This window comes from Coccomyxa subellipsoidea (genome assembly GCF_000258705.1).
Source record: "Coccomyxa subellipsoidea C-169, whole genome shotgun sequence".
NCBI classification, from domain to species: domain Eukaryota; kingdom Viridiplantae; phylum Chlorophyta; class Trebouxiophyceae; family Coccomyxaceae; genus Coccomyxa; species Coccomyxa subellipsoidea.
Genome location: NW_005178028.1, coordinates 43,433 through 71,341, shown reverse-complemented (window position 1 = coordinate 71,341; position 27,909 = coordinate 43,433). Strand labels below are relative to the sequence as shown.

The 27,909-nt window shown below is 52.5% G+C and overlaps 7 protein-coding genes across 7 annotated transcripts; 2 read left to right on the top strand and 5 right to left on the bottom strand.

Moving 5' to 3' along the window:
• Window positions 1–223: 223 nt before the first annotated feature.
• COCSUDRAFT_83539 (hypothetical protein) lies at window positions 224–5,087 on the top strand (the record flags this gene model as incomplete). The annotated part of the gene is made up of 7 exons (XM_005645108.1): window positions 224–407; window positions 664–843; window positions 2,023–2,162; window positions 2,557–2,664; window positions 3,007–3,240; window positions 3,669–3,774; window positions 5,074–5,087. 7 exons carry the CDS (start codon window positions 224–226, stop codon window positions 5,085–5,087), a joined length of 966 nt encoding a protein of 321 aa, XP_005645165.1.
• COCSUDRAFT_57515 (hypothetical protein) lies at window positions 4,896–10,745 on the bottom strand (the record flags this gene model as incomplete). The annotated part of the gene is made up of 14 exons (XM_005644850.1): window positions 4,896–5,065; window positions 5,452–5,709; window positions 5,904–6,009; window positions 6,113–6,208; window positions 6,506–6,648; window positions 6,990–7,310; window positions 7,530–7,709; window positions 8,051–8,222; window positions 8,603–8,749; window positions 8,996–9,151; window positions 9,525–9,694; window positions 9,992–10,116; window positions 10,262–10,515; window positions 10,677–10,745. 14 exons carry the CDS (start codon window positions 10,743–10,745, stop codon window positions 4,896–4,898), a joined length of 2,367 nt encoding a protein of 788 aa, XP_005644907.1.
• Window positions 10,746–11,195: 450 nt separating this feature from the next.
• COCSUDRAFT_67331 (hypothetical protein) lies at window positions 11,196–12,712 on the bottom strand (the record flags this gene model as incomplete). Its single annotated transcript, XM_005644849.1, has 5 exons — window positions 11,196–11,570; window positions 11,745–11,915; window positions 12,098–12,198; window positions 12,308–12,470; window positions 12,633–12,712. The coding sequence occupies 5 exons, from the start codon at window positions 12,710–12,712 to the stop codon at window positions 11,384–11,386; spliced, it is 702 nt and encodes a 233-aa protein (XP_005644906.1). The 3' UTR covers window positions 11,196–11,383.
• A 1,816-nt stretch (window positions 12,713–14,528) lies between these two features.
• COCSUDRAFT_25219 (ribosome recycling factor) lies at window positions 14,529–15,609 on the top strand (the record flags this gene model as incomplete). The annotated part of the gene is made up of 4 exons (XM_005644848.1): window positions 14,529–14,624; window positions 14,760–14,957; window positions 15,135–15,199; window positions 15,327–15,609. The coding sequence occupies 4 exons, from the start codon at window positions 14,529–14,531 to the stop codon at window positions 15,490–15,492; spliced, it is 525 nt and encodes a 174-aa protein (XP_005644905.1). The 3' UTR covers window positions 15,493–15,609.
• Window positions 15,610–15,626: 17 nt separating this feature from the next.
• On the bottom strand, window positions 15,627–16,960 carry COCSUDRAFT_54303 (hypothetical protein). Its single transcript, XM_005644847.1, has 3 exons — window positions 16,740–16,960; window positions 16,544–16,591; window positions 15,627–16,426 (listed from the first exon to the last, which is right to left on the bottom strand). The coding sequence occupies exons 1-3, from the start codon at window positions 16,831–16,833 to the stop codon at window positions 15,957–15,959; spliced, it is 612 nt and encodes a 203-aa protein (XP_005644904.1). The 5' UTR covers window positions 16,834–16,960; the 3' UTR covers window positions 15,627–15,956.
• Window positions 16,961–19,501: 2,541 nt separating this feature from the next.
• COCSUDRAFT_18558 (P-loop containing nucleoside triphosphate hydrolase protein) lies at window positions 19,502–21,826 on the bottom strand (the record flags this gene model as incomplete). Its single annotated transcript, XM_005644846.1, has 5 exons — window positions 19,502–19,765; window positions 20,312–20,497; window positions 20,902–21,050; window positions 21,404–21,475; window positions 21,766–21,826. Coding segments are annotated over 5 exons (732 nt in total), but the record flags the coding sequence as incomplete, so codon positions are not given.
• Window positions 21,827–26,850: 5,024 nt separating this feature from the next.
• COCSUDRAFT_18562 (hypothetical protein) lies at window positions 26,851–27,867 on the bottom strand (the record flags this gene model as incomplete). Its single annotated transcript, XM_005644845.1, has 3 exons — window positions 26,851–27,061; window positions 27,205–27,512; window positions 27,706–27,867. 3 exons carry the CDS (start codon window positions 27,865–27,867, stop codon window positions 26,851–26,853), a joined length of 681 nt encoding a protein of 226 aa, XP_005644902.1.
• Window positions 27,868–27,909: the final 42 nt, after the last annotated feature.

Genomic DNA, 27,909 nt, shown 5'->3' with positions numbered 1-27,909 from the left:
TGCTCCCTATGCAGGTACATCTCTTGTCCCATTCTTCTTGCTTACACAGAATATTTACTGAGGCGCAGATTTCCCCTTGGCATGCATGCTTGCCCCACAGCCTGTTGCAAATTTTAGCTGTCACGCGCCAAGCAATGCACTTGTCTCTACTGTTACCTTCTACTTTTTAGAGCCTGCCTCACAGTTGCATATACTCAGGATGCCTTAAGTGTCAATTAAGGATATGGTGTATGGATCGCAGCAGCAAACTCCGGTGCAGCAGAGGCCGCCGCAGCAGCTGGCGCAAGGCAACGTCAGCAGCCTGGCATTCGGCATGGACACCGTACAGCAGAGCGCAACAGCACAGCGGCCGGCGCGCCCTGCCGCAGCGCAGAGTTACCCCAACTCCAATTTCATCCCCGTTGCCGGTGGGTGAACCTGCCCTGATGTTACACCTGCCTGCCTGCCTCAGTGGGAGTTTGGCACGTCTTTATTTTTGCCTAAGTCATGCTATAGAGACGAGGAGGGTAGGCATGCTGGAAGTCGCTAAGGGCCAAGCCCCGGTGCAAGCAAAAGTTGAGCTGCGCCTGGTGTTGTGTTGTGTTGATAGGAACGGTTAATTCATAATGGATCAAGCAAGCAAAGGGCATCACGGGATTTGAGCTGTTCCAAGCATTGTGGCAGGGTCTGTCGTGACACCGCAGCAGCCGACTCCTCAGCAGCAGCAGCAGCAGCAGGAGCAGGTTCGCGCTGTGCGCGCTGCGATCATCCAGCAGCAGGGGTCAAACCTAGGGCTTCCCCAGGGGTATGGCAGCCCCGGCTACCAAGGGCAGGCCATGAACGGGCAACGGCCGGGCCCACAAGGTGAGCAGAAGCCACCTGCCATTTCCTCATTTGTTTTTAAGTTTGAATATCAGTGCTAATCACCAGCTCGTTGATGCATGTGAGGTTTGTGATCACGTCAAGTGGATCTTGAGGGAGATGAAAGCAACCCCTAATATTGTTGTTGCAGGATTGGTGCCTGGCGCATTTGCAAACCTGCTCTCTGTCCCTTCCAGTGCACCGCCTTCCTATGCTGCACCCGACAACCAATACCAAATGGTGCGGATTGCCTTTCATCCATTGCTCTTTCCTGCTGCGACAGAAGCCCTGCTGGTACTCGTGCATATTCCACGAAATTCTCAGGATGCCCCACACTCTTCTGCTTATCCCCTCACCCTCTGTGTGCTGCATGAGGCTTGGCATCACTCGAAATCATGATATCATACTGGTCAGGCCATAATTATAATTATACCTTCTTTAATTAACAAGCCAAATGGTGTTCACTTTACGTGTCTAGGTGCATAGGACAGCAGTCAACAAGATTGCCACGTGTGTACTGAATATAGTGTATGCCATGTGAGTGCAGGGGCAGCCAAACAGCGGGCTCCCACCAGCCGGCATGCAGTCAGGATCCCACCTGGGGGCCAGCTTGGGGCAGGGCCAAGCACAGCAGCTTCACCAGCAGCTTCCCACTCAGCAGCAGCAGCTCCCCCATTCTGGGCAGCTGCCCGGGCAGCAGCTGTACCAGCCCAGCGGGCAGCTGCCTCCTGCTCAGGAGCGGCCCATGTATCAGGACAGCTACAGTGCAGCCACCCTCGACCGCCAGGACCCAGTCTTCCATTCGTCTGCAGAGCCCCAAACGTGCGCTCTCTCTTGCTGCGCACCTGCGCTGAAGTCTTCTCATACTGCACGGGTTGCGAGGATCGGCCCCATTGTCTGCATGCCTGCAAGTCTGAAGCAAGGAACCCCTCTTTTGGTGGCGTGGTGGCGGCGTCACATGCTTAATACCTGCTTGCGCCCATGCTCGCACATAATTTGCGTCCCCTTACACTCAGCAAATATCCACATTTGTCTTGGTTTATTAGTGGCTCCCTTGCATGCTTCAGTACTGTAAGCCTGGCCAGGCCCTTCCGCCATTCCCTCAGTCTAATATGGGTAATGAGACCGTATGCCCTGCAAAAGAACGGCTGAGATGTGTGGATGGCTGCAGGCATCGCATAGTGGAGATAGTGCAGCCTGAGGCCGAGGAGGAAGAGGTGCTGCCACCAGAAGCCAACCCCACACTGTTCCTGTCGGGCTTGCCTCTCAAAATCACCAAACGCGAAGTGGCTCACATTCTGCGACCCTGCGAGGGATTCAAGGTACGCATCCAGTCATCTGCATATAGGCAGGTTTGTATTTTGCTCTGACCATGGAATAGGAATTGCCCACAATAAGCAGTCCGGTCTCACTGGCAGCACTTGCATGGTTTCTGCTATTGAACAGCTGTCACCCAAAGTGTTCGATTCAGCGGACCTTGAGGCACAAGCGTGATCTTTAGGAGGAGCATCCCTGTGCTGACAGAGTCGATTGGTCAGAACGGGCTTCCACGAGGGTGAAATTGAATCTAATTGGCAGCGCAAGGGGCCGGCGCTTATAACGGTTGCAGTGCGTGCCAATTTAATTGATGATCCTCTGGCAATGGGTGCATACGCTGATGCTGTTGTGTCACGGCCGCGAGATGCTGATTCTGGCGGGTGCTGCAATTGTGTGCAGGAGTTGAGGCTGGTGCAGAAGGTCGACCGCAACAACAAGGATGTCATGTGGTGCTTTGCCGAGTTCTCATCCAAGCAACTTGCTGCTCGTGCCATGAACGACCTCCAAGTGAGCCCCAGCCTTGCCTTGCCTCCCCTAGTCCAGAACCCCTTTCACTGTCCTATTCCTTGACCTGCTCTGTCCTTGTCGCAATCCCATAGCCACATTTCACGGTGACTGGCTCTACCTCCACTGGTCCGTCGGTCTAGGCATTCTGGGTGGATTTAGGAAGGACAGCAAAGGCTCTGGAAGCAACAATTTTGCAGTGTGACTGGCCCCTCTCATGTACTTATATGATACCATCCAGGAATTGGCTCTTTTCTGTCCAGCCATTCTTCTCAGTTAATCCATACCTTGACAGCAAGAGGAGACAGAAGTAGAAGTGTCAAGACCCAGACATGACTGCTGCAGGGGTACGCAGTGGATCTGGACGACCAGGACAGTCCGACGCTGAGGATCTCCTACGCTCGCGCTCTCAACAACCCCAAAGTGCGCGAGGGCCGGGCGGCCGCCGAGGAGCCGCGGTCGTCGACTCCGCTAGAAGTGCGCGTCGACCGGCCGCAGCCGTACCGACACCCGCGCAGCCCCCTGGACCCGCGCGGATCGAGGGATATGATGCGGGGGCCTGCAGAGCCGTATGGGCAGGTGGGGCGTTTGGCGGTGTCTAACACAAAAGATGGCGGTGTCTTAACACACAACAAAATGCAAAACATACAAGACAGTGTCAAGCAGGGAGAGGGGACTGCCTCACAATCTTTTCATGTTTGCACTGCAAAGGCAGCTCAGCTCAGAGGCTATTCTCATGTCTGCCTCAGCATGCAAGCACAGTGTTCGAAGAAAAGGCGAACAGAGTTTGTATGCGTGATGCGTGCCTGACCTCTAATGGTATCATGGGATGAGAGGAAGGCGGTCCAAAACACAGCACATCAGCCTGTACACTTCTGTATTTTGTTTGGCAGCGCACACCTGTCATCCTTTAATTCCATTGACCCCTGACATGGGATGTGGACGGTACTAGCCTGCATGCAACAACGAGGGGCAGCAAGTCTCATTGCTTTCTTTGCTGCGTGCAGGTGCAGCATCACAGGGAGCCGGACCTGATCCCGGTGGACCCCCGGAGGGATGTGCGCGGCCGGCCGCAGCCGCGAGACGCCACTCCCAACCGCCGCGATGCTTACGGTGAGATTTGATCCGTAATTCTCGAGCTCTTGCACTCAACAACATTATTGGTGTGGGGAGCACTCTGAGAGGGGATTATGTGGGAAGCTATAATGTCATGACGAGCCAGCCACGCTCTTGCGTGTCATGCTGCAAGATGTGTTTGGCAAAGGCTGCTCTAGAGACTCGCGATGCCCCAACTTTCACGGGGTGTTGGTACTCTGACAGTGCTTCTCTTTTCTCTCAAGCCTGGCTTTTGAAACACGGAAAACAGCTGTCTCCGCGGTTGGTGCTCAAGCTTCACGCGGTCATGTGACCGCGTAAGGAAGGATTGAGGTGTATGCAACTCTCAGGGCAAATTCTTCTTCTACTGAGATCGATTATGGGCTGCCCAGGTGCAGATTACGGGCGCGGTCCTCCACCAGGCCAGCGAGGAGGCCCTGACAGCCGTGGCGGCGGGCCCCCGGGTTATTCCAGCGGTCCCCCGCGCAAACGTGATGATTATCATGGGCCTCCCGGCGGCGGTGGCAGCCGCCGACCGCGGGGTCCCCCAAGCCGGCGATGATTGGCACTGCCACTTGTGTACAAACTTGGTTGTGCGACTGCTAGGAGACGCTTGTTGGGGTGACACTGTGCCAAGACTTTTGAATACAAAATGCAATATTGCGTGGCAAGGGGATGTCAGCCCAAACATATGCCTGAAAGGGGTGTAACCCATCTGAGAGAGTTCGTCGGATTGGGTGACATGTGACCCTGGCTTGTACACCTGTCCATGGGTTGCTTTTGCAAAATTTGATTCTCTACAAGGCTGGCAGCTGCAATCAATCGCACCGTGCTGTCGCAAGCCACAAGTCTGTACAATGGCATAAAATCAGCAAAAGACTTCCTTCAAGGAAGCTGGCTTGATCAGTAAGAGTGCAAAGGCTTGCTCTACAGCAGAGATTCCATTCAGCGCCTGACACATGTGTACACAACCACACGTTCTGCCCAGATAGTCAAGCAGCAACTGAAAAAAAATTCACACTAATAATCTGTTTTTGTAATTCCAATAGCCCGCAGGTGCCTTGACATGTGATTAAAGGAAGTTCACAACTACAACGCAGGCCCATGCTATAATTTGTCTGTCCTGTTGACTTCTGGTGCTATTGCGCAAGTCCCTTTTCCTTCGAGAAGGATTCCAGGGAGCCCTTAGCAGGCAATATGCTGGTTGGGCTGTCCAAGGAGACCGTGCTTGCAGCTGCCTGGCTGCCCTGCCTCTCAAGCTGGGCCCAAGCATCTGTGGATGCTGAGAAGCGGCTGGCGCCTATCACTCCTGCACAGAGATCGCTTCTTAATTGCAGAAGATCTTCTCTATCTAGATAACTTGCTACCTACAGAGCCCCTTGAGCCCACTCTCACTATCCAGGAGAAGCAAAAGATATCGAGACAAATAGCAAGCATCTTGCCACCCTTCCCAAACACGCAAAATCACCAACGTGCTATTGTGCAGGCTGATGAGGCCTGTACTTTACACCAAACAACAGTTGACACCTGCAGTTGACATTTGACCCTCTAGGCACTAGCGGGTGATCATCGTATTGTTGCTGCGTGATGTTCACTTGTGAGGCGGCCCTCTCTCATTTCTCCCTGCTGCTGGCACTGCTTTGATGTCTGCACAAATCATTATTTCAAGATGACTAAGGCGAGAGATGCGCGCACCGGCATAGCGGGACGAGCCGAGGGAGCGGGCTGAGCGCGGGGAGTCGCCGTTGGTAAAAGCCGCCAGAAACTGCGACGAGCTGCGGCCGAGCGTCGGCAGCGGCCGCGCCGCCTGCAGCCTCCGCCGGAGCGTCGCATTGAGCGCACTTGTCAGCTCGCGCCGGTGATGCACGGCCAGGCGCCCCAGAGTGCCGGTCTCGCGTAGGGAAAGCAGGTTTGAGAGGACGTGGTCTGCAACAACGTCTCGTAGCCCGCTCCCTGCACGCGTGTAGGGTCCTTAAAAAAGTGGGTCAACACTTGCAGCGCACCAATGTGTTGCCGGATTCTCACACTGCTGCACTTGCAAGATAGGCGGTCTTACGCACGTGGACCTGAGTGGGTGCTAGCTGGCTTGATTGCCTTCCAGCATGCCCACTGTTGACAGATGCATGCAAATCAAGATGCTGCAGTACCTGATTCTCTGTGGCCGCGGGAGAGGCTAAGAGCCCTTTCGAGGCTGCCCTCCTCTTTGAGCACCGAAGGAGCCAGCCGCTCGCATCGCCTCTGTATGTCCGGCATCTGCACGCATTGACTTGTTCAGAGCTTGAAACACAATACATTTGTCTTCGATACTACATTCAAATTTCTGCAATGTAGTGCAAGAAAAGAAAGTTGCACGCACCTGTAGGCTGGTTGCAAGGGCCCAGAGGTCCAGGCAATCCTCCAGCGCCACGTCATGACTGCCAGTGTACGCACACTCGGCAGCCAGGGAAAACACCTGATCCACACAGCAGAACAGCTAATTAGTGCATGCATGATGACAAGACCTGCCGAATAAGACAGCAGGCTTGCTCTGAGCCCCATAGCAGAAACGCATTTCTAAGAAAAAGTAGCAACAAGGCGATGTAAAAGCACTGAGCACCGCGCCCAAAGTTGATCGGGTCGCGCTTGGCTCTGGCGAGCTCAACAAGGGGTTGAATTTTGGAAGCCTTGAAATGCAGCTTGTCTGCATGCGCACCTTGACTCTGGCAGGAACAGCAGGTAAATAAGTGAAAACTATGGGTGAGAGCAGCACCTCATACATCCTGGTGGGAGCAAGGCCAGGGACATCTGGGATGACGACTGCTGCTGTGGAGGTGTCAGGGATCTGTGCTAGCGTCTGAGCGATGGCCCTTGACGATTGCGCCAGCACCCACGCCAGCGCATAGAACTCCCTCCCTGCACCATGCAAGATCATCACGAGTCATTACTGACAGGATTGCAAGGAGGACACCAAGAGAACCATGATGATTACAGCAGTCGGTCCTCTCGCTCTTTCAGCAAGGGACAGTGCGCACACTCAAGCACCTTGCAAGATCAGCATCACCGATCACCGACAGGACCAGAGCTAGACGCACATGACCCATGACTAGAGCATACAGTCAGTGCTCTCCCTTTCAAGCAGAGTACAACCCACATATTCCAGCATCATGAAGTGATGACTGCCCAAGGTGGAAGGTTTGACTTAAAAAAGGTCAATATGCTCAGCTGCCCAGACTTTTAGTGGCAGGCCAACTCACCGCCGACGTGAAAGGTCATGGTCTCAAAGTTGCCCGAGGGGGTGGCGCCTCCGCCGGCCTCTGCCGCTGGCGCCTCCTGCTGCGATTTCGGCGAAGCCCCCGGCGCTGCGTCACCATGCTCGTTTGCTGACAGCACCTCCGCTACGGCAGCGGAAGCAGAGGCAGGCGCGCCGTCTGCGCCGGCTTCGGCGGCGGCAGCAGCGGCGGCTGCATCGCCGGCTTCTGACGCGGTGGTGCGCCGGCTACCGGGCGCGTCTGCGTTCGAACTCAAATTCGGCAGCCACTGCACTGCGCCAGCCAACGCCTCGGTCGCCTCAGCACCTGCAGCAATTGCTCAAGAACTCTGCCTGCCCGTCTCTGTACACATGAGGATTGGAGACTCGCAAACGTGGACAAGCCCTCAGCAGCCGGGTCTCGTCAGGATATCAACTAGAAATGAGATCAGAGGCTGCGCAGAGACTTACAGATCTCAGTCCGGTGCACACAGTCAAAATCAAAGTTCAGGACAGGAACCGCCTCTGGAAGGGGTGGCAGGCTTACGCGAGGCGTGGTCTGGGAGGGGTCCGGAGTTCTCATCGAGGACGGCATCGAGCAGGACAGTGAGTGCGCCCGGCCGAAGCAGAAGCCCGGCCCCCAGTGGCGTGTGCTCTAACAGCAGCGCCGCCGCGATGGCCGCCTCCGCCACCGCCTCTTCCGGTAGATTTTGCAGCGCCATCACTCCTGCAGCGAAACATCTTCTGTCTCGTTGGCATCAACACCTCCTTTGTGTGCGGAAATAACAAGGCAAGGCAGGGGATACTTCTGGATATCCCACACCGTGTTATCCCAATCATCACTATATTGCTGACTGACACTTACTTGGTCTCAGTTGCTCAAGCCCTGTTTCTGCAGTCTTGCTTTCCCTCACTGCTTTAGCCTGCAACACCGTCTGGGACTCCCCGCCTTTCTCTCACCTTGCAGATGAAGAGTAAAGGGGGCAAGCTAAAGCAAGCGTGGCACGAGATGCTGCTGTGGGCACCCTCCTTACCGTCTTTAAACATCTTTTTGCTGAGAAATGTTACCTGCATCGCTGGTGGCGCGTATGAGTAGGTCGGAAGCGATGGGCGGCAGGCAGAGGGAGGCCCCCAGGCAGCGGCCGAGTGCGAGAGCGCGCACTCCCTCGATGCCCGGCCCCGACAGCACCGCCGCCAGCAGCTGCGCGCACGCCCTGCCATCTAGATCGTCCGCATCCGCCTGTACATCCAGGCCCAGAGAGTGTCTATTTATGGGGCCAGATTATACATTCAACCAATCAGGCAGTCTCACATGACCTGAAGTTTATTTCGCAGAAGGCGAGAGGGTGGGCCTGTGCCCATGTTCAGCACTTCTGGGCGAGAACTTTAGTGTAGAAGTGGTCTTCTACACCCTATACCAGTTTATAACTGGCACGATTGTATCTTAGGGGCAGTAGCATGTCAAATATGGCTGCACATGCCCAATCACGGCTTCAATCATGCCCTCACACTGGCAAGGAAATAACTCCATGCCTTGCACCTCTGTATTCTAGCTTCGCCAAAGGCGGGATCAGGGCGCCTTTGATTAGCCCAGTCTGTACATGCATGGTGCAAACGCACCGCTCTGTGGGCGATGTGCACGAGGCAGGCGTAGTCGCGCGGCTGCAGCAGCGCCCTCAGCACGTGCAGCAGCTCGGGCTCGGCAGCGAGTGTAGCCAGCACCAGCATCGCCTTGGCTCCCATCCCACGCACATGCGCCGCATGCACCTGCGGCCCAGGCGGGTCAATCATCGATAGTACATTGCCCACTTGGGTAGCAAATCCGTCATCCTCAACCATATCTTGCTCCGGCAAGATGGGCAGAACTGCCCTAAGAAAGCAAAAAGACCTGCTGAGTCCTGCCGTGCTGCAGCATGACAGTTTCTGTGCAAAATATTGACATATCAGGCAATGCCTTTCATCGTTGAATAGAGGAATAGCGGGCTTGTTGTTGTAAGAAGCAGTGCAGCACACCAGGGCTGCGAGGGCACCCTCGCGCGCCATCAGACGGCCATATCTGCGACTGTCACCGCTGCCGAGCACCTCTTCCATTATGTCCAGTGCAAGCGAGAGGCAGAGCGGGTCCGCCACTGTCTGCAGCACCACGCACATCCCCGCCATCTCTGACGCCTGCACCACACAAACTCATCCACTTTCAATCTAAAGCAAGAATTCTTAATATGCACCAGGAGCATCAGGAGCATCCGGACAGCTATGGCCCTGATGAGCGTGCTTGGAACCCTTGAGGCCTTACTTATGTGTCCAACCCCAAGGATGGTTTGTATAATGCATGGCCTGAGAGACCGCGACACATGTATTTCCATACAAACTCCTAATCTGGGTTTGTCGACCATTATTGAGCAGAGGCTCTGCTTAAGCCAGGCTTGTCTCTTGCACATCTCTGCCATGTATGCTTTAATTGGGTGCCCCACGCAGAGGTGCTACGCTTACTAACGGCAGAAGGATTACTGATAATTGCGGCCAACTCTGTGCAGGATCGCACCAGGAGGCGGGCGACCATGCGGGAGCGGCGGACGAGCGGATACAGAAGCGCCAGGACCTCGCGCACCCACACGCTGCGCTGCGGCTCCGCTGCAAACTCCAGCACGTTCTCCAGCAGCCGGATCAACGCATGCACGCCCCCCGATGCAAACACCTCCGTCGTTGTATGCCCTGCACAGCCGCAGGCATGCACGTCCTCAAACAATGCGCAAAAAGTTTGCTCCCTGACCCCTGACCACGTGGGTCAGCTTTGATGGGAAGGGCAGGCATGCTCACATGAACATCGTCAAGGCTGTTGCTGTAGCCCTGACTGTGTGCCTCAACATTGGCAATAGTTGCAAGTGTGAACACACAGTCCTGCAGGCTGTGCAGACGACATAACACTGTTTGGCAGTGGCATTTATGCCAACTTGCAAGAGAGTTTTTGTGAGCTTGAAGGTTTGCAGAGGGAAGAACAAAGGACCGTACCGCTGGAGTCTGGTGCAATGATGGTGTAGAGCGCCTTGAGCACTTCAATGGAAACTGGCTCATCGTCGCCTGTGCCCAGCACGCTGCACAGGGCCGGCACGGCACCCGCCTCGATGGCCTCCTTTCTGCAGCGCACAAGAACACATTAGAATCCAGTGCAGTAGTCTGCTCCTACCGCTGTTCTCACAGCTACAGCTGTCATTGATTGCCAGGTGAAAACCTGAATAACGAATTTAAACATTCCCGTTATTCTCAGGGAAAGCAAGGCACCTAGCGCTGGCACGGTTCTTGGTCATGAAAGTCAAGGCCTCCACAGCCCCAGAGGTGATGGCTTTGCGCTGAATGGCTCCCCCTGGTTTGGGGGTGGTAGCCCTGTCCAGGAGCGCGATCAGACGTGGCAGGCCTCCTCCCGTCTGGAAGGCCGCCTGCATGGCCTGCATGGGCATGCTGACCACGCCTCGCTGGCCCTTGGTGAATGACTGCAGAGCTTGCAGTGCTCGCGCTTGCAGGCTCTCGTCCTCAGCCTGCAAGTCAGACGTGACATGATAATTACCGTGCGTTTCAGCATCCATGCCTACCAGCGAAATTTCTACTTCTTAAACTTTTTGGGGGCACTTCTTTAAAGTCTAATCACGTTGTACGCATGACCTTGAGCAAAGCACAAAATAGCTTCAGATTTAGGCACCTGAAGGTCCTTGAGGACGCGATCGAGCATGAGGTTTGTCCCATAGTGCACAAGGTTTGCCTTCTCCATCAGATCGTGGTCCGAAGTAAAGCAGCCCTTTGTCCTGTCTCTACAGCATGCTATCGACTTGCCAGCTTTTCTGAAATTCTGTACCTTTCTTTGCTTTCTGATCAGCCAGGTGTGCTATAAAGACTTGTTCTTTTCTTTCGCCATAGTCAAGGTAAGCATGTATTCTGTACGAGGGGTCCATGGTCTTTGTCAAGAAAATCAATCTTTCTTTGCCGCATGTTATGGTCGAATGTTTTGTCTCGTCTAACACGCAGATCGCCTCGAACTCACCGTTTGATTTCACAATACGCGCTCAAAACAGGCTGAGATCCGCCTCGGAAGCGTAGTAGTGCACTGCTAGCTTCCATCCGCTTCCCCCTTTCAAACTTGAATTTTCTGATTTCATCTTATTGTTCGCCAGAGAAACATGCCGTAAATCTGCTACATTTTCTTCCAGCCAAATTATGCGTAAAAGGCAAGATACCTTAAAATTTGGCCGCGCAAGTGGACTTTGACGCGGAGCACATAAAGAGCCTCCTGAGGACTCAGCGAGGCTCAACTTCAAAAAGCAAACAATCAGAGCACTCTGTGCGTACAATGATGAGCAGAGAGACCCACGTGCAATCACAAAAATGGAAGGCAAGGGCAAAATTTACAAGCTACATGCCGTATTTATCGCTGCTGTCTTGCTGGGCCACCCGCTTTCCTCCCAGACACTCCTCGGTGGCTTCTCGATCCAGGGCCTCAAAGCGCGCCTTGCTGTCCCCACCCTTGGCCTTGCTGGCTGCCCGAGCAGGCGCTACCCGCAACGGGTACTTATGCACAGCCACCTTCTCCGTACTCACCCTGCATGATAAAAATACCTGCTGTCAGTCAGATTGCATAATGGCCCTGCCAGAAGGACCCCTGCTCAGGTACCTACCCTCAGCACTGCTGTATACCCGATATACAAATGTGTGGCGTGTTCTGCAATAAATAGTAGTTTGCACAGTTGCGGATGCATGCAGGGTCCAAACTCGCCTGGCTGTGGCGGACTCCCCTGTCTTCAAGTGCCGCTGCGCTTCATCGACAGCAAAGAACCCGTCCTTGAACTTCACGTGGTTGACCGAGTGCATGTGAAGCGCCGGGCTCAGAGCGGTGTTCACTATGGTTTTGATCCTCCTGTTCTCCTCATGCTGCTCTGGCAGACACCTGCAGCAGTGACTTGCTGATCAAACTGAGCGACCGTTTCGCAAGTCACGCCTTGATGGATGCTGCTGAAGTTTTGACCTGTTGCTCGGAAAGGTATTTTTCCCCTGTTGACTTGCATACATTAGGTAAACAGCAGGTAGGATGTAGCCAGGATATGCACACAATGGCCAGGAATGGCGCACTTGATATAATTCCGAAGGATGCCTCCCTTTGGACGAGTCTGGTACCCAGATGACCCAAATATCCTCAGGTTGACTGCAAGACCTCCATGCTGGTCATAAGCCTGCCACCAGAACCTGTGCTTCAGGCTCACGCATGCAGCGCCAATTTTGCAGGCATTTGCAATTTGGAAATGAGAGAGATATGGTACGACAAAATTTGCAGCCATTCACCTGAAGAAACTCTGGCAGCCCCTCTGCAGCAGCACGGGGCTGCAGTACCAGGTACTCATCAGGATCCAGAAACGCCATCCACTGATGGTAATCGCCAAACCTTGTGAGGCAGATGTCGTACACATACAGCTGCGGGAACCTTGTTTTGAGCGTCAAATCAGAGCTGCAGCAGGAAAACACTGCATTCAGATCCTGCTCCAGTTGTAATGTTTCTAGGATAATGTTCATGAGGTGGCATTGATTTGATGCATACTGGTCAGCAGACTGGCATGAGCCGATGGAGCCTGTGAGCGCAAATGGTCTGGTGGAGTGAACAGAAATGCACCTGTAGAAGAAATCAACCAGGCCGCTCGAAATGTAATCTGCGACCTCGCGGCCTGAGGGTCTGCTGCTATTTGAATCCATTATGTAAAATCGAGTGACCCCAAGGTCCCTGTGGTGCTCCACCCATTCCCTCAAACCCTGCACCCACATCAAACTCTAATGCAAAGAGGCTCAGAGACTTCAATAAATGCAAATACGGGCTGACCCAGAAGCTTTACATAGAAGAGTGATTGTGACGTGCATGGCTTCAGTGCATCGACATCCAGTTTCACAAGTGCCATCTAATCAGGTGGCTTACCTCCTCTGGGTTTTCCACCAATGCACAGATTGCTACTCCCTTTCGCTCAGATTTCTGTTCATCTACTAGATGCCTTGATCTCAGTAGTCCTCGTGCCTGCTGCCAGTAATCCTGCTACAACACACCCCCTTATTCCTTGCAGGTCAAGAAGACAATTTAAGACAGAGCATAGGTGAGATGAATCAGCGGCATGAGTGTATAGGAATCTTGCCTGCTGTTGACATACAACCTGCCCAGCTGAAAGGCAGAGGAACATTGCGAGTACTAGAGGACACAAATTCCATTGTGATCGCGGTGAATTTCGTTGCTGATCTCTGCTGGGGCTTGTGGACTGATCTGAGTGTAAAGATGTTGAGGCCTCCATCGTTTCGCCAATTGTTTCTACGTCACTGTTGGACTCTCCACTAGTGCCCAAAGCAGTATTCTTTCCTGCCCACTGCCCTTTCTCAGGCAAAATCCTTCACCGTTGTCTGTATGGCAGAGGCAATGCGCTCAACTGGTCCACAAAAGTGCAGGTGGACCAGGTGTTGCAGAAGGTCTGCACTGTGGTCAAACATGGCGATTGGACAGGCCAGGCATTCCAGTACTAAGCACAGATCTGAGTACTCATCACCCTTATCTCCTCGGTAGAGACGAAACTCTGCCAAACGGACCCGAAACTGCCCTGTGCTGAGGAACCTTACAGGTCTTGACTTGATGCCATTCCACACAAAAAGTACGGATCTTTAGGGCTGAATTCTTTCTTCAAGAAGAAATTCTTGTTATCTTCAGGCCTCTCAGCTCGGTGTCTTTCTTTACTTCGCAGAATATGGTGGAATATGTTCTTACACGTCTGCACTCCTCTAGAGATCTGCGCCGATCATTTATTGAACGGCAACCTGCTATGATTCTGAATGATTTGTAATTAACCACACCAACATTGATACATTTTCCATTTTCTTGTGAAGCGAAGCCTCGAAGGCATTCGCCTCGGCATATATGCTGAGCCACGCTTGGGCCAGATCTATCCACTCTCTGCTTATAAGGTATAGAAAAATCTCTACAGACATCCCATAGGCTGGAAATAGGCTTTGTGAAACCGTCAAAGTGAGTTAAGGCCACTGTACGCAGGATGCAGACCACATATTCCAAGACATGTCCCATGTTGTGCGGCAGACATCTAAGCACTGTATCAGCAAGTGCATCGTATCCCAGCAGAGTAAGCAGAGTATCGAGAAGATGCGAGCCTTTCACACCAGCAAAACTGCCAGTCAGGTGAGTCGAGGTGCTACAGATCACTTTATGGTTGAGATGCCTGCATAGCAGGGCTACATTCATAACGATGTTCCTATTGCCTTGAGATCCGATGTGTCAAATCCTTGGAATTCTTGAAAATAGCCTGTATGATCAGGAATCGTTGCAATGTCTGGCTGCTTCCCTGTGCAGGCAGGTGAGAAGGTGTGTGTCGCAAGTTGTACGTGCAACCACTGCAGAAGAGGAAATTGACGTGGAGGAGGATACCGTAAGATCTTAATATAAACTAATGTGTTTAAATATGTATGGACATGGGAACAGATGTGCTCTACTTTTTACGGGCTTAGGTGAACTTTTCTGCTGCAGATGACTAGGATGGAAAAGAGTTTGGAGAGCACAAAAGGAAGCTTTGCTACAGTGCGGACAGGCAGAGCCACACCAGGCATGTTGGACAGAATCCAGGTCAGGTTGCTTCCTTAACAATTATGGGAAGATATTTGAGTTCACTACGTCTGGTTTCTTCCGACCTGTTCAACAGCCAGGAGCTGTCAATGCTCTTATACCGGCTCACATTCCTGGCCGCTGTTGCTTTTTTAGGTGGAATACTATGGGGCAATGACCCCCTTGAAGCAGCTGGCCACCTTGTCTGCCCCAGAAGCCAGCCAACTGGTGATTCAGCCGTATGATAAGACCAGCATTCCCAGCATTGAGAAGGCCATCATGACCTCGGACTTGGGCCTCACGCCAGGCAATGATGGCAACCTCATCCGCATCAATGTGCCTCAGCTCACTGCTGTAAGCGATTCTCTATTCTCAACTAAAAGGAAGCCAGAGCACAATGCAAGTTCTCATGTGTGTTATTTGTCAACAGATGAAGATCCAAATGGCCTGAAGTACCCTGTCGATACCTCTACCATGGAGTATAATATACCGGACAGTATGAGTGACTCACTGCAACTGTCTTGCATGCAGGACCGACGAAAAGAAATGGCGAAGCTTGTATCAAAGCTTGGAGAGGATGGGAAAGTGGCCTTGCGGTGAATTTCCATTAATGCATTTTTATTGTTTTGAGCACATCAACGAGATAAGCTCCGCAGCTCTCCACAATGGCGCTTGTGAAGTCTGTTGCATGTTATGAGCGCTTGTGTGCATGGTGCTGAGCAGGAACATTCGGAGGGACGCCATCAAAACCATTGACAAGAGGGGAAAGGATATCTCTGAGGATGAGAAGAAGGCACTGGAAGACTCAATCCAGGAAATGACAGATGACTATGTCAAGCAGATTGACGCCATTGTCAAGTCGAAGCAGACAGAACTGACAACCGTGTAAACAAGATGCCTGGCCGTGAGGGATGTCAAGAGGGTGGAGCATGAAGATATGGTGTTTGATCCACGCATGTCTGATCCTGAGACGACGCAGCACTCATGTAACCCAAAATCAACTCACAATGCTTGACTTACATGGTCTGAGATTTAAATGTTACAAGCAGCCAACAATCTTACTGACACTGTAATCATTCCGGTGACCAAACATACCTTACATTACTGTACATCTAGAAAGCACGACCGACAAGAACGACAGAAAAACATGTGAAACTCTGATATACACTGGCAATTAAGTACAAGAAATGTGATGTACACGATGTACAGCTTGACAGGCACAACAGCAAGCGAAATCCTGGTGCGCATAAAGTACTGTACACCTCAAAACAGTAGGACATGCGTAGGTCAATGTGAGCAGGACTTGTTAAAAATCTCAAAGCAGCCGCATATGAGTTTACTGGCACACGTGCATTATGTGTGGTCAGCATCTTGGCTGCGCCTTGGTGTAAGCTGCTGAGAGGCACTGGAACTGGTGGGCAGACTGTCAGTGCTTCCACTAGTTGCCTGTGGCTCCTTTGACACATCCGCAGCTGATTTCCCATCTGTACGGGGCCGCAAGCTGGACCCGAGCCCAGACAGAGTGGGAAACCAAATGCTAGCGGGTTGCATGGCCTTTGTGGCCACCTCTGCTGAAGATGAAGCTGGTGCGCCAGAAACCCTATCCATGCATGTGACATCTGCATCATCTCCCCGAGCTGCTAGGACGCCACCTGTCGGCTGGCCAGTGTGCAATGCAGGATCTATACTGCCCTGCTGGGCTGATGCGGGTGCTTTTGGGTCTCTTCTGGAAACACTCGACAGCAGGCCAGCGCCCATATTAGACAGTGAGGAGCCCATGCTGGCGACAGGCAGCCCATGTGCGTAGCAGTGCTGTGCAGCACCTGCTCCAAAAAAGACCAGTCAATTCCCAGGACTACTTCTTTCGCTCATGCCTTTGGGACACAACACCCGATATGCTTGCCTTGCATCCAGACAGGAGAAATGCATGAGGATCTCACCACAGATGCCAGCCCCTGCTGCCACCAAAAGCGCTCCACTTTTGGCGCCTGCACAACCAGAGACACCGGTTAATGCCTGTCCCATGCGCCCGCATGCTAAGTAGCCAGCGCTGCGCGAGCGAGACACTGCACACGTACAGATCACTGAGTCTGTGGACTGGATAGTTGTCGAGCAAGCTCCAAGCTGAGTGCTCACCCACTGATACGCCCAGAGGGCCGGCTGCAGCGCCTCCGGCAAACGCGCCCACCAGGGAAGCCGCCACAGTCATCTTCTCATAAGCACCCAGCATGGGCACTGAGATGGTCTGATTTGCGCTTCCCGGCACGCTCGGCTGCGCGCCGCCTTGGCCAGAGCTGCTTGCTGCACCTGCCTTCCTGTGGATTGGCAGCCATCCTGTGATGCGCTCACTCCCCGCTGTCCCCTTGCCCCGGAAGCTGCTCACCCTGTCTGCAAAGGAGGGTGCGCTTTGCTCCCCCGGCTGACTGCTTGAGCTCTCCTGCCTGGCAGCTGTGCTCCCCTCAGCACTGCCTTTCTCCGCCAGAGAAGAGGGGCTCGAGCGGTACTGGAGGGCTGCAGCCACGTCAGAGCTCCTGGGGGAGACCACTGCTCTGGTGATGGAGCAGCGCACTTCATGCTTCGGGCTAATTCTGCGCCCCTCTCTGTGAGCATCTGTCAGCGCGAGATGAGGTACAGTCACTGCACTACTGCGTGCTCTTGATGTTGCTGAAGCATCCTGGCCAGCTGCTGCAGAGCTATCATGCTGCGCAGGCAAACTGGAGCTCTGGCCATCTGCTTTCACTGTATTTTTTGGCCTGAGAGGCTCCCCAAGCGCTGGAGGCGGTGCACTTAATATGGCCTCGAGGTCGTCGAGATCTCCAGTGCCTGCAGCATTTGTCATACGTTGTCTGACACACGATGTGCTTGAAAGGGTTTCTTGTCCATGGGTGTTGGCATAGCGAGCAAACCCATTACAAATTTTGCTTGCATGCCAGTGGAACACTCTGAGACACGCTACGATACAGCATGCCACTTATGCTGCTGAACACAAACACGATATTATAAGTCAGAGGTCCGATGCTAACATCCAAGCTGTAGGTGACGATTCATACCCTTGCGTCTTTGAGGCCAGCTTGCATTGAAATAGCTCATCTATTCCCCGGATAATGAGGTTTGACGCTGGCTTCTGGCCACCTCTATCACGGTCTGTTTGCTCCTCAACGAGTTGACTCCTTGCTGACCTCAGTTCAGACAACACGGGGGTGCCAGACCACGGCCAGTGTAGTTTAATAGATTCGGAACTCCTTTTATTCGCCTTGGCGGACGTCTCAGCTATAGTCAGGGTTCTTCTCATGGGTCAGGAAGCCCATTCTTGAATGCACGAGGAGGCAGGTATCTGGTTGTGATCTCCTAGGAACGCCAGATGTGAAACCATGGATATACGTGCAGGACGAAAGAAGGTGGGTCCTTCAATTGTGAAAGAGATCACGGTCTCGGACTGACTTCATGCAATTGATCAATCGTCATGTGAGATGACAGATCAGCAAACATGGACCTGTGGCCCAGAATTGTGGAGTTGTGAGTTTGGAGGGCAGGAGACTTGCATAGTTTCTAGCTTTACACAGAGCATGGCAAGGCACTGTTCCACATCCGCTCAATTCCCAAGTAATGTTTCACCCGCTTACGGCTTACATACACGGGATAATAGTCTCAAGCCCACATTGATTCTCCAGGGACATACGAATAGGTGCACACCATTACATGCTTCCAAGAGTCTCAATGCTCTCTTCATGAGCTCTGCCACATCTCTCCCGACTCCCAGGTCAGGCCTCTCGCTGTTTTGCCAGCTTCTTTCTGAGGCGTCCCGGCAGCGCGCGTCGGACCTGACCGCCTTTCCGCTTCCCCTTGAACTCACCATCTGCTTTATCTGGCTTGGCAGCCTGCTCCTGCGCCTGGGCTGTCCCCTTCACGCCAGCTGGCACCTGAGCCTTCGCAGGTTTCACAGCTTTGCTGCTTGGCAGCTTCACTCCAGGCTTCTGTGGTTTCTGCAGCTCTGCGTCTGATTCACTGAAGCCCTCCATGTCTGGGTCAAAGGCAGCCTTCTTCTTGTACAGCCCCGGAAGCTGCAAAGCTGACACTGCCGGCTTTCGTTTGCTGCCTGCCCTGACAGCCTCCTCGTCTCCGCTCTCCTCATCTGCACAGGACCATTCTGAGACATCAAATCAAAGACTGCTCGATTTTTGCAAGCTCACAGCAGGACATGAACACTCTATTTCTGGCTGTTTGATGACCTGAGGATGTTAGGAAATGTACATCTCGGGGACCCAAACAGACATGACTAGATCACCTTCATGTTCAATGCCATGACTGCAGCATTTCCTGTTCAAAGTCCATTCACACCTGACGAGGATGCGCCTGAGGAGCTCGGCTGATCACCACGTTGCCGGCTGTGATTCTGCTTCTCATCGCCGCTGTCACTTGCTGCCTCCCCCTCCCCCTTGGCAGGTGCATCAGTCCAAGCATCCGGTGCTTTGCCTCCTAGCTTGGCCATGGCGGTGTCATAAGCATCCGCCAGGACCATCAGATTGGGATCCACTGCCTGCCCATGCTCCTGCACACATCACTCCCTTGCTGAAGCTCGTTTGTCAGCAATGCGTTTGACAGGGGACGATTATTGAGAACGGGCTTCTTTGAGGGTGAAATGGCATACACTGATTTTCAAAGAGTGTGAGCACTTGTCCTCTGACACTTGTACAGGAGATTTGCAGGCCCCAGCATGCACGCACTTGGGGGCATCTGGGCAAATCTTTACATCTGTGACCTCAAATTAACATCTGGACAGCAGCTGAGTCTGACTGAGTCTCACTAGCGTCATTAGTAATCAGCTGATTTTGTGCAAGCCACAGGCTGATGAGGCCTTGCCACGCAAGTGCCGCCTGCAATTCACCGACGGCCCAACTTTAAGCACGCGAGGGGTGGCGCACCTGCAGGAGGGCGAGCAAGGGGCGCGCAAGGGGCGCGAGATTGCGCGTGAAAAAGCTGAAGGCGTGGCCGCTGGAGGCGAGGCGGCCGGTGCGGCCGACGCGGTGAATGTAGGGTTCCAGGCGCGAGGGGAAATCGTAGTTTATAATGTAGGGTAGCCCGCGGATGTGCAGACCGCGCGCCGCCACATCAGTCGCCACGAGAATTTGCACCTTGCCGCTCCTGAAGTCGCGCATCGCCTCCTGTGTGCATGACACTGCTTTTCAGCCCGTAATTATATAAGCATGCGCCTCGGCTCATCGGCCTTCTCCCAAGAGCAGGAGTGCTATATGGTGCTAGATCAGGGAGCAAGACCCAGGAAACTGCAGTGATCTAATGTGCTATGCATCGCCCGTGGCTCAGCAGGCGAGCGCTGCTTGCCTACAACATGAAAGCGCAGATGTGAAACTACGAGCCCATGCATTACAGGCGGCTAAGTGAGCACGTGCAGCATGCCACCATCATGAAAGCTCAGATGTGAAATAACAGTCAATATGTCACCTCTTCCTTGAGCATGCAAGTGCTGCATGCCAAATTCGGGATCAGACAGAAGACCAAACACAACAAATGAAGAACAACCAACATCGAAAGCTTGGGGTGGATGCCTTGGCAGAGCAGAAGAGAGACGTTACACACAACGAAATGCCGTGGTGAGGCTTGTAATAACTGACAGAGCAGAAAGGTGAAAGCAGAGCACATACACCGGGCTCGAATAATGGTGAATTCGACAAACGAGGGATGCAGCGCACCTCGCGCTCCGCTTGTGACCGGTCTCCATGCAGCGTGGCAGCCTTCATCCCGGCAGCGGAGATGGTGGTGTGCAGAAAGCGCACTGTCTTGATCCGGTTGGCAAACACCAGGACGCGCGGTGGGTTGCGCGTGCCCTTGCTGGCCTCCTGCAGCAAAAGGTTTCCATGCATTATCATCAGGCAGCGCTTACCCTGCACTGGCGCTCTCAGAAAACTACTTCAGGATGGAAACAGGATGGTGAAAGAGGGAAGCATGCAAACTCAGCGCGTGCGCCGGCGATTGCAATGCGAGGAGCCACAAGGTGACAAGGCGTAGTGGCTCACCTTGATCTGCCCGAGGTGCTTCAGGAGCTTCTTTGGCTTCTTGTGCTCTGCACACACTTGCACCACCTGCACAAGCAAAAGCAGTCCCTAGACTTTCAGATGCACAGAATCACAAACACACTTTGCTACAGCCATCCAAAAATGCCCCTTCTGCTGGTCAAGGTGTAAGAGCACAGGGCTGGTCATCGCTTTGTCTACCGGAAAATTAAGTATTCCTCTTCATTGTAACTGATATCACGCCATGCAATTTGAAGAATGGTAGGCACACAGACCTGGACCACTGAGCGGCTGATCGAGGCCCCTGAAACGCTGACATGCAGCACCACAGGTTTCTGCTGCCACTGTTGAGCCGTCTCCTCCAGCTCAACTGGCATTGTAGCCGTGAAGAGCAGCACCTGGACATATAGAGCATAGGCTAGGTTCACAATCCTCCAAGACTGCCATGATTGTATCGTGGAGGTTGGCGGTCCAAAGAAAACATGTAGCGGCCAAAAATTTCCCATACGCCGTAGGTATCCTGAGCGCAGGGTCAGTACAGGCTTCAAGGTGCTGTAGCAGCAGATTTTCTTGCGGTTTGGGCATTGCACAGTGCCCACCCGTCGGACTTTGCTGCGTTGAACATAATTTCTTCTGGAGCTATTGCTCTCCGCTAGAAAATTCAGTACATGCAATGCAGGCAGGTGAACAGAAGAGGGGTCACCTGTGGTCTCTGGAGTTTGGCTTTGGACTTCTTTGCGGGCTGCTCAGGGAGAATGAGTTCGCGAATACGATCCAACTGCGGCCGTAAGCCAAGCGACAGCATCTTGTCCGCCTCATCCAACACAAGGTACCCCACCAAGCCTGCACGTATATAAAGTAAGCAATCTGGAAGTCCATGAAGTGAATTGCGTGCTACACAATTGAATGAGCATTTACAACAGCACGCAGTTCCCTCTCCCATTTGAGCAGTGACTGTGCAGCCTCATATTCTCATTCTGTCAACAAGAATGTTCAGAAACTGTGAAAGCTGAGTGTTACATAATCATCGGCTGCTCAGCCCTGCTCTGGGACTTATAAATGGTTGCACAGCACTGCAAAGTACAAAATGCAATCAATGAATATCCAGAAAGAGCCAGAAAGAGCATATTTACCTATGTCCAGCATGGACGCATCAATGAAGTCCAAAAGCCGCCCCGGAGTTGCCACAATAATATGCGGCTTCTTCTGAATGGCCTCCTCCTGGGTTCCACAGAGCAGAAGACATGAGGTGTAATTCCAAATGCACCGATATCAAATCAGTCATCTTGGCCAGCATGCAGAGTCCCAAGTCCACAGGTACAGATTTCATGTAGGGCCATCCAGTGCACATTGCATTGTATCCCTCACCTGTGCTTTGCGGTCTCCTCCTCCAAATATGCACGCTGTGTCTAAATTGAAGAGCCGCCGAAGGTTGCGACAGCATGCGGCCACTTGCTGTGCCAGCTCTCTGCACAGCAAGATATCATCCAATCAGGCTGAATCCTCTGTGGCATTGTCAACATGAAGGGGGCATTTCAGAGAATCTCATGGAAGTGCAGCAGAAATCCACCTCGTTGGCACCAGAATGAGCACGCCAGGTCCACTGCTAGATTCCTTCTCACTCCTCGTTTCTGCTCTTTCAAGCAGCCACGGCACGCAAGGTAGCAGGTACCCCAGAGTCTTCCCACTGCCCGGCTCAGCAACTGCTCTGACGTCCCTCCCTTTCAGACACTCTGGCCAGCAACTGCATGCACACTCCCACCTTCGGCTCTACGTGGCTCAATTTATGCTGTGTAATCCGCGCTCGTCTATAAACCTGATAGGGGAACAGCTCAAGGAGAGTCGAGGTGCATTATTACCTTTCTTGGATTGGACTGGGCTCCAGATAGCCCTCGGCTTGCATGTAGCGTTGCATCTCAGCTGGAAATGCGCTCAGGGAAACAGAAAGTGGATCTTGAGGATTGATCGCCTTTTGCTTCTTCCTTGCATGACCAGCATCTTGCTCGCTGGTTGACACTGCAGGCAAGTCCACTGCTGTGGACATGCGGGGTCGCTTTGCTCCTGTGGGCTTCTGACCAGAGCCATCTTGGGCCTCTTTTGCCTGCAGCATAAGAAGCGTTTATACGGTTCCTGAAGATTTGATGGCACCTACAATTTCTTTGAAGGGATACCTCTTAGGAAACACTAGGTTCATCTACCTTTGGCTACATCTACTAGTTCTGCAGCTCGATAGAAGGGCATACCTCTGGTTCGGTGGTGGTGACTTCCTTATTGGCTTCGATAAGTTGTTCAACCTCCGAGTCGTAGCCATCAGAGTCCTTCTCCCAACCTTCACCCTTGTCTTCTGCTTTCAGCTCTGGCTCACCGTAGCACATGCCCTGCCCAGTGAAAGGACATTTTGTAAGTCTTGCGAAGCTGCGACTTACAAAATGCTGCCATCCATCATTAAAGATCTCATGAATTAGATGATTGTATCGCACCTGGCATAATCTTCTCGTTTTATTCCTTTTCACACGTTGCTTCTTTTCACCTGACGGCTCAGCTGAAAACTTCTTCCACTTCTTCTTAGCAAGCTTTCTCTGAGCATAGTCTGTCCCCATCTTCGCAGTTTTTTTTATCTACAATCCAATGGAGGAGGGCACATTGGTGGGAAGAATACGAGCGAGTTCTATTGTTAAAGCTTTTCACAGAGCCTAGTACATGCGATCACAGCGTTGACGTCAGTAATGCAGCGATCTTTGTGGAGCACATCGATAACTTCATTGAAATAGACGAAATAGTGAAGAGTGATACTGGAGCTCTAACAACTTTTCCTGTTCAACAGCAGCCGCAAGCACGCCGCCGAACGGTCATGTGGCATGGCATGAGAAAATCCACCATCTTGGGAAATATGTTGGCCAGATTTTTGTTGTATATGCATCATTTGCTGATCTGGTAAGCTCCTTTTCTACTTTGGAACAGAGGTTCCAAAGAAATTTTGGCCCAGGCCCCGAGACCTCGGGCTGAAAGTCAATGACTTCAAGTTAAGTAAAAGTCATGCTGTTGGATCTACATCAAGTTGAAGGCCGGCCCTTCGAAGGCTACTAATTGTCATGACCGAGTCTAACAGTCAGCAGCGTGCTGTCTGGCTTATTGACAAAGTGCCGTCATCAATGACACTTTATTGACACCTGCATGCATGGTCAGCAGCTGCAGCTGCACACACAGACTTGCTTTCCAAGTACAATCATTATGATACAATGCACGTGCATGCGCGCACCACGGGAATCACTTGATACACGTGCAACACGGGAGTCACTCAACACATGCGTTGTCTGGGGTAGGTACAGCACAGCATGCGTTTACGGGGCTATAGGATCCTTGTCTGCTTCTGAAGCAGCACTGACGCCTGGCAGCTCTGCTGGGGTGAAGTCCATTATGTGGCGAGAGGGATATCCAAGGTCTGACCACAGGATAGAAAATAGCGGTCGCTGCCCCTCGTACACCAGCAACTGCACCTCCTCCCACTCAGAATCCCATCTGCGAGTGGACGGTATTTGTCAGAGGTCCACCATGGGATGGGAGAAGCCTCCCGGGAATCTGAAGGTGAGATTTCATCTGCCCCTTGGTGACAATAGAGCAGACGGGAGGAAGACATGCATGAAGCATGCAGGCAGGCAGCCATCAAACAAAACTAATTAAATGGGTGCATGCGTTGCAGGGCAAGACTCACCGCCTAGGATCTGCGTTGATCTGTCCCCTTCCAAAATACCTTGCAGCCACTGGCCGTTCCTCTATGTTCACAAGGACCGATTGTCCTGCCCCGTGCATCACTGCAGGACAACAAGCAGCTGGTTTTATACGTGGCTGAAGGCGTGCAATCACCCCACAGAACAGAAAAGTAAATGGAAGAAAGGGCACCTGAAACTCACCTATGGGGCGGTTAATCTCCAAGTATTGGCCGTCAAGGGATTCCTCCTCCTCAAAACCATTGTATGGACCCGCCAGAGGGATTTGTGAGCAGACTTCAAAGGTCAGCTTGCCAGCTGGCACATTGGGGTCACCTGTGATCTGCGCAATTACCAAAATAGCTGCTCAGAGATTCCTGAAGCTGCCTGCATTCTGCAGAACAACAGAAGTTCGTTTGCTTGATCACGGTGACTCCAAAATGCAACTTAATCACCTTGAGGCCTTCCAATTTGGCATGTAAGCCTCTCAAGGGCACATGAGGCTCCTGCCGAAATGTCACCCACACAACTTCATCGCCGTGTGGCCCATAAGAAGCATTCCAGATGCCCTGCAAAGTAAGCACTGCCTTTTCGCCCTTGTATCAGCAGTGTAGAAAGAGCCGACAAATGATTGTACCTGCTACTCGAACATGTGCGATTGGAACAGGAGTGCACTTGTCCCTCCGGCCATACCTCCAATCGGCGCAGGTTGCGTGAGGCCGCAGGAGCATCGGAGTCAAATGCAGGGATGGATTGTGGCCACGGCACCCTGGGAATATTACAGCAGAACGAGTAGCAATTTTCCATCATGTGTGTAATTGGCAATGGAAACCTGCACACACATGCAAAAAAGCTTCATGTCCGCGCTCACCCCGTGTGCAGACTTTCAGAGACTCATAGGTGTGCATAATGGGCAATGGAGAGCACAGGTTAGCCCTTACACAGGGAGTTATGGCCTCCCAAAAAGGCAAACCTGAAAGAGGCGAGGCCGTAGGTGGGCTTATGGGTCAAACAGCGGAGTATCAAGGCTGGCACAAACTTATTCTCATCCTACAACATTTCCATAGAAAGCTGCCTTTAATTTTATAAAACAAATAATATTTCTGTCATGCCACATGCCATTAGGCAACTTGCATGTGGCAACATGCTGTTTCATCAGTTGCAGCTGACAAGGGGAAATGCTTTCACCTGTCCAGTGCGGCCATGACCAGCTGCCAGAAAAAGGCACATGTCCATTGGCCAGTTTGGGCGGAAAGACAGCAGCGGCCATTCATGGCCTCGTTCATGCAACTGGAAATCGAGCGCAAAGCCCTCCTGGTCCCTGCGGCTGGTTGATGTGAAATGCAGGACGCCCTGCTCCTTTCGGGCAATCTGAGAAGGCAAATTGCGGATGTTTGTATTTTGAGAACCATTCTCAGGGGCTCAGCATGTGCGCACCAAGCAACCGTGCATGGGAAGGAACTGTTGAAAGGAAATTGTCATTTGGGGGTACCCACCACAGTAAGGCTGCCATCAGTCTTCCCACTAGAGAAATAGTGATCCACAGGGCATTGCCAGATGCCTTCTGGCCAACATTTCAGCTTCACCAGCAGCTGCAGCAGTGCACTGCACACCCTCAATGCTCGGCAGTCCCAGCAAGCAGCACAGTGCCCACTGAAGGCACTCTAATAATAGAAGGCATGCATAAGCAGCTTCCTTCCATTCTTGGCGTAGCATACCCTGTAAATCACTCGAAAAGTAGAAGCATTCAGCCAGCGCTTGAACGAGCGCAGATCTTCGTGTTGCAGACTGTATGCTGCGTTCCTGACAAGACTATTACATGCCCTCTCCCAGTAGTCCTCCTGTACAGCGATCACCAAGGTATGTGAAATATTTTTAGCAGAAATATATAGACCACAAGGCAATCGTGGGGGAGATCCAAGGAGGCATGCCAGGAGAGAACCAAGTGATTCCAACATTTGAGGCAACCCTACCATGAACGCCATTTCCCTCAGCCTTCGACAGCTCATCGCAACTGAACTGATATCTTTCAGGCCCACGAGAGCACAGATCTGGCGGAGCTCGTCATGCCCCAGATCTAGCAAATTCATGGCTTCACTGTTGCAAAACTCGCAGGGCTATTCCTCGATTCAGAGGACAACGATCGTGGGGATATTGTAAAGTAGTAATTCACGCATACAAGCCAGTTTTTAAGTGGAGAAAGACGGGCCCTGGTTTATGCACCCGATGGGATGGGATGGGAGGGGATATTTATGGGTCACAAATGATAAGTCATTTAGTTTGGTCATTTGCATGCATGCGTCTGGACCAAGCCACCTGCATAAGATTACTTAGTTTTAAAAGTTCCAGTGCATTAGAAACAACCAGAGCCATTCCTTGCTCAGGCGCACTGCTTCACCAAGCCCAGGTGGCATGCATACTACCCCTCTAGTAGAAGGCACATATTAGTAACGCAACAACAGTTGCCAATATAACAACTGGCCATGGCAGTCAATGATGATTATATTGCTGTCAGTCTTCATAGGGCCCATAAATAGCAACCTGCGTCCTGCCGTACTTCCTGTCACGCAACAGCGCAAGCGGCCCCAGAGTGTCTGGGATTATTTTGGAGGCGCTCTGCGGGTACTCAACAAAGACTACAGATCCAGAGTGAAGCAGCGGGGATGTGGATAGCAGGTCAAAGAGCTCCTCGTAGGACACCAGAAGATATGGCGGGCACACGCTGCACAACAGAAACAAAATTGTCAGCCAGTCTGCAGAGTCAGTACCAAGCAGCATGCATGCCTGAAGCACACATCCTAGGAGCAAAGGCATGCCTGTGGGATGCCTGTGATGAGTACAAAAGGACGGCACGTTCAGCAGCACCTGATGTAGTCGAAAGGCTTGCTGGAGAAATGAGTCGCATCCCTTGCTCGCTGCAGGAACGCCTCCGCCTTGCCAGAGTGGATGACTGTGCTGTCGCTTGCGCCGCAGCTCTCAATGTTAGGGCTGAGCACATTGTTGATGACCCAGGGGTCCAGCTCTATGAACTGGCAGTGTGCAGCTCCGCGTGAGAGCGCTTCCAGGCCCACAGAGCCGGTGCCAGCAAAAAGATCCAGCCACCTCGTGCCTTCCAAAAAGCTCGGGTTGCCGCCCGCAAATGACATCATCATGTCAAAAACTGCCTTCCGCACCTGCAGCTAAGAAGGTCCTCAGCTTTGCTGAAGCAAAACAAAATGCAGGCAAGTCAGAGAATACCAGTAAGCAAGGTGTCCTGGTAACATTTCTTTAGTGCAGCCAATTTACGTTTTCACAGGCCCGTGTCATATCGTCACTGTCAGCACAGCACAATATATAACACTGAAGTCCACTGTTGTCCCCGCGTACCTTCTCCATCATGGGCCGCGTTGTTTCACCCCTTCCAGAAGTAATTCTCTTGCCGGCCAAGGCCCCACCTACAAGTCGCAGGCGCTTGTGTGTCTTGTGCTCTGCTGCAGTTCGCCTCCGGGCATTCGCCTGAGGCAGATCCTGAGTCCTCTTAGTTTCCATCCTTCAAATAACAATAACTTCACATCATAGCACATCATCCAG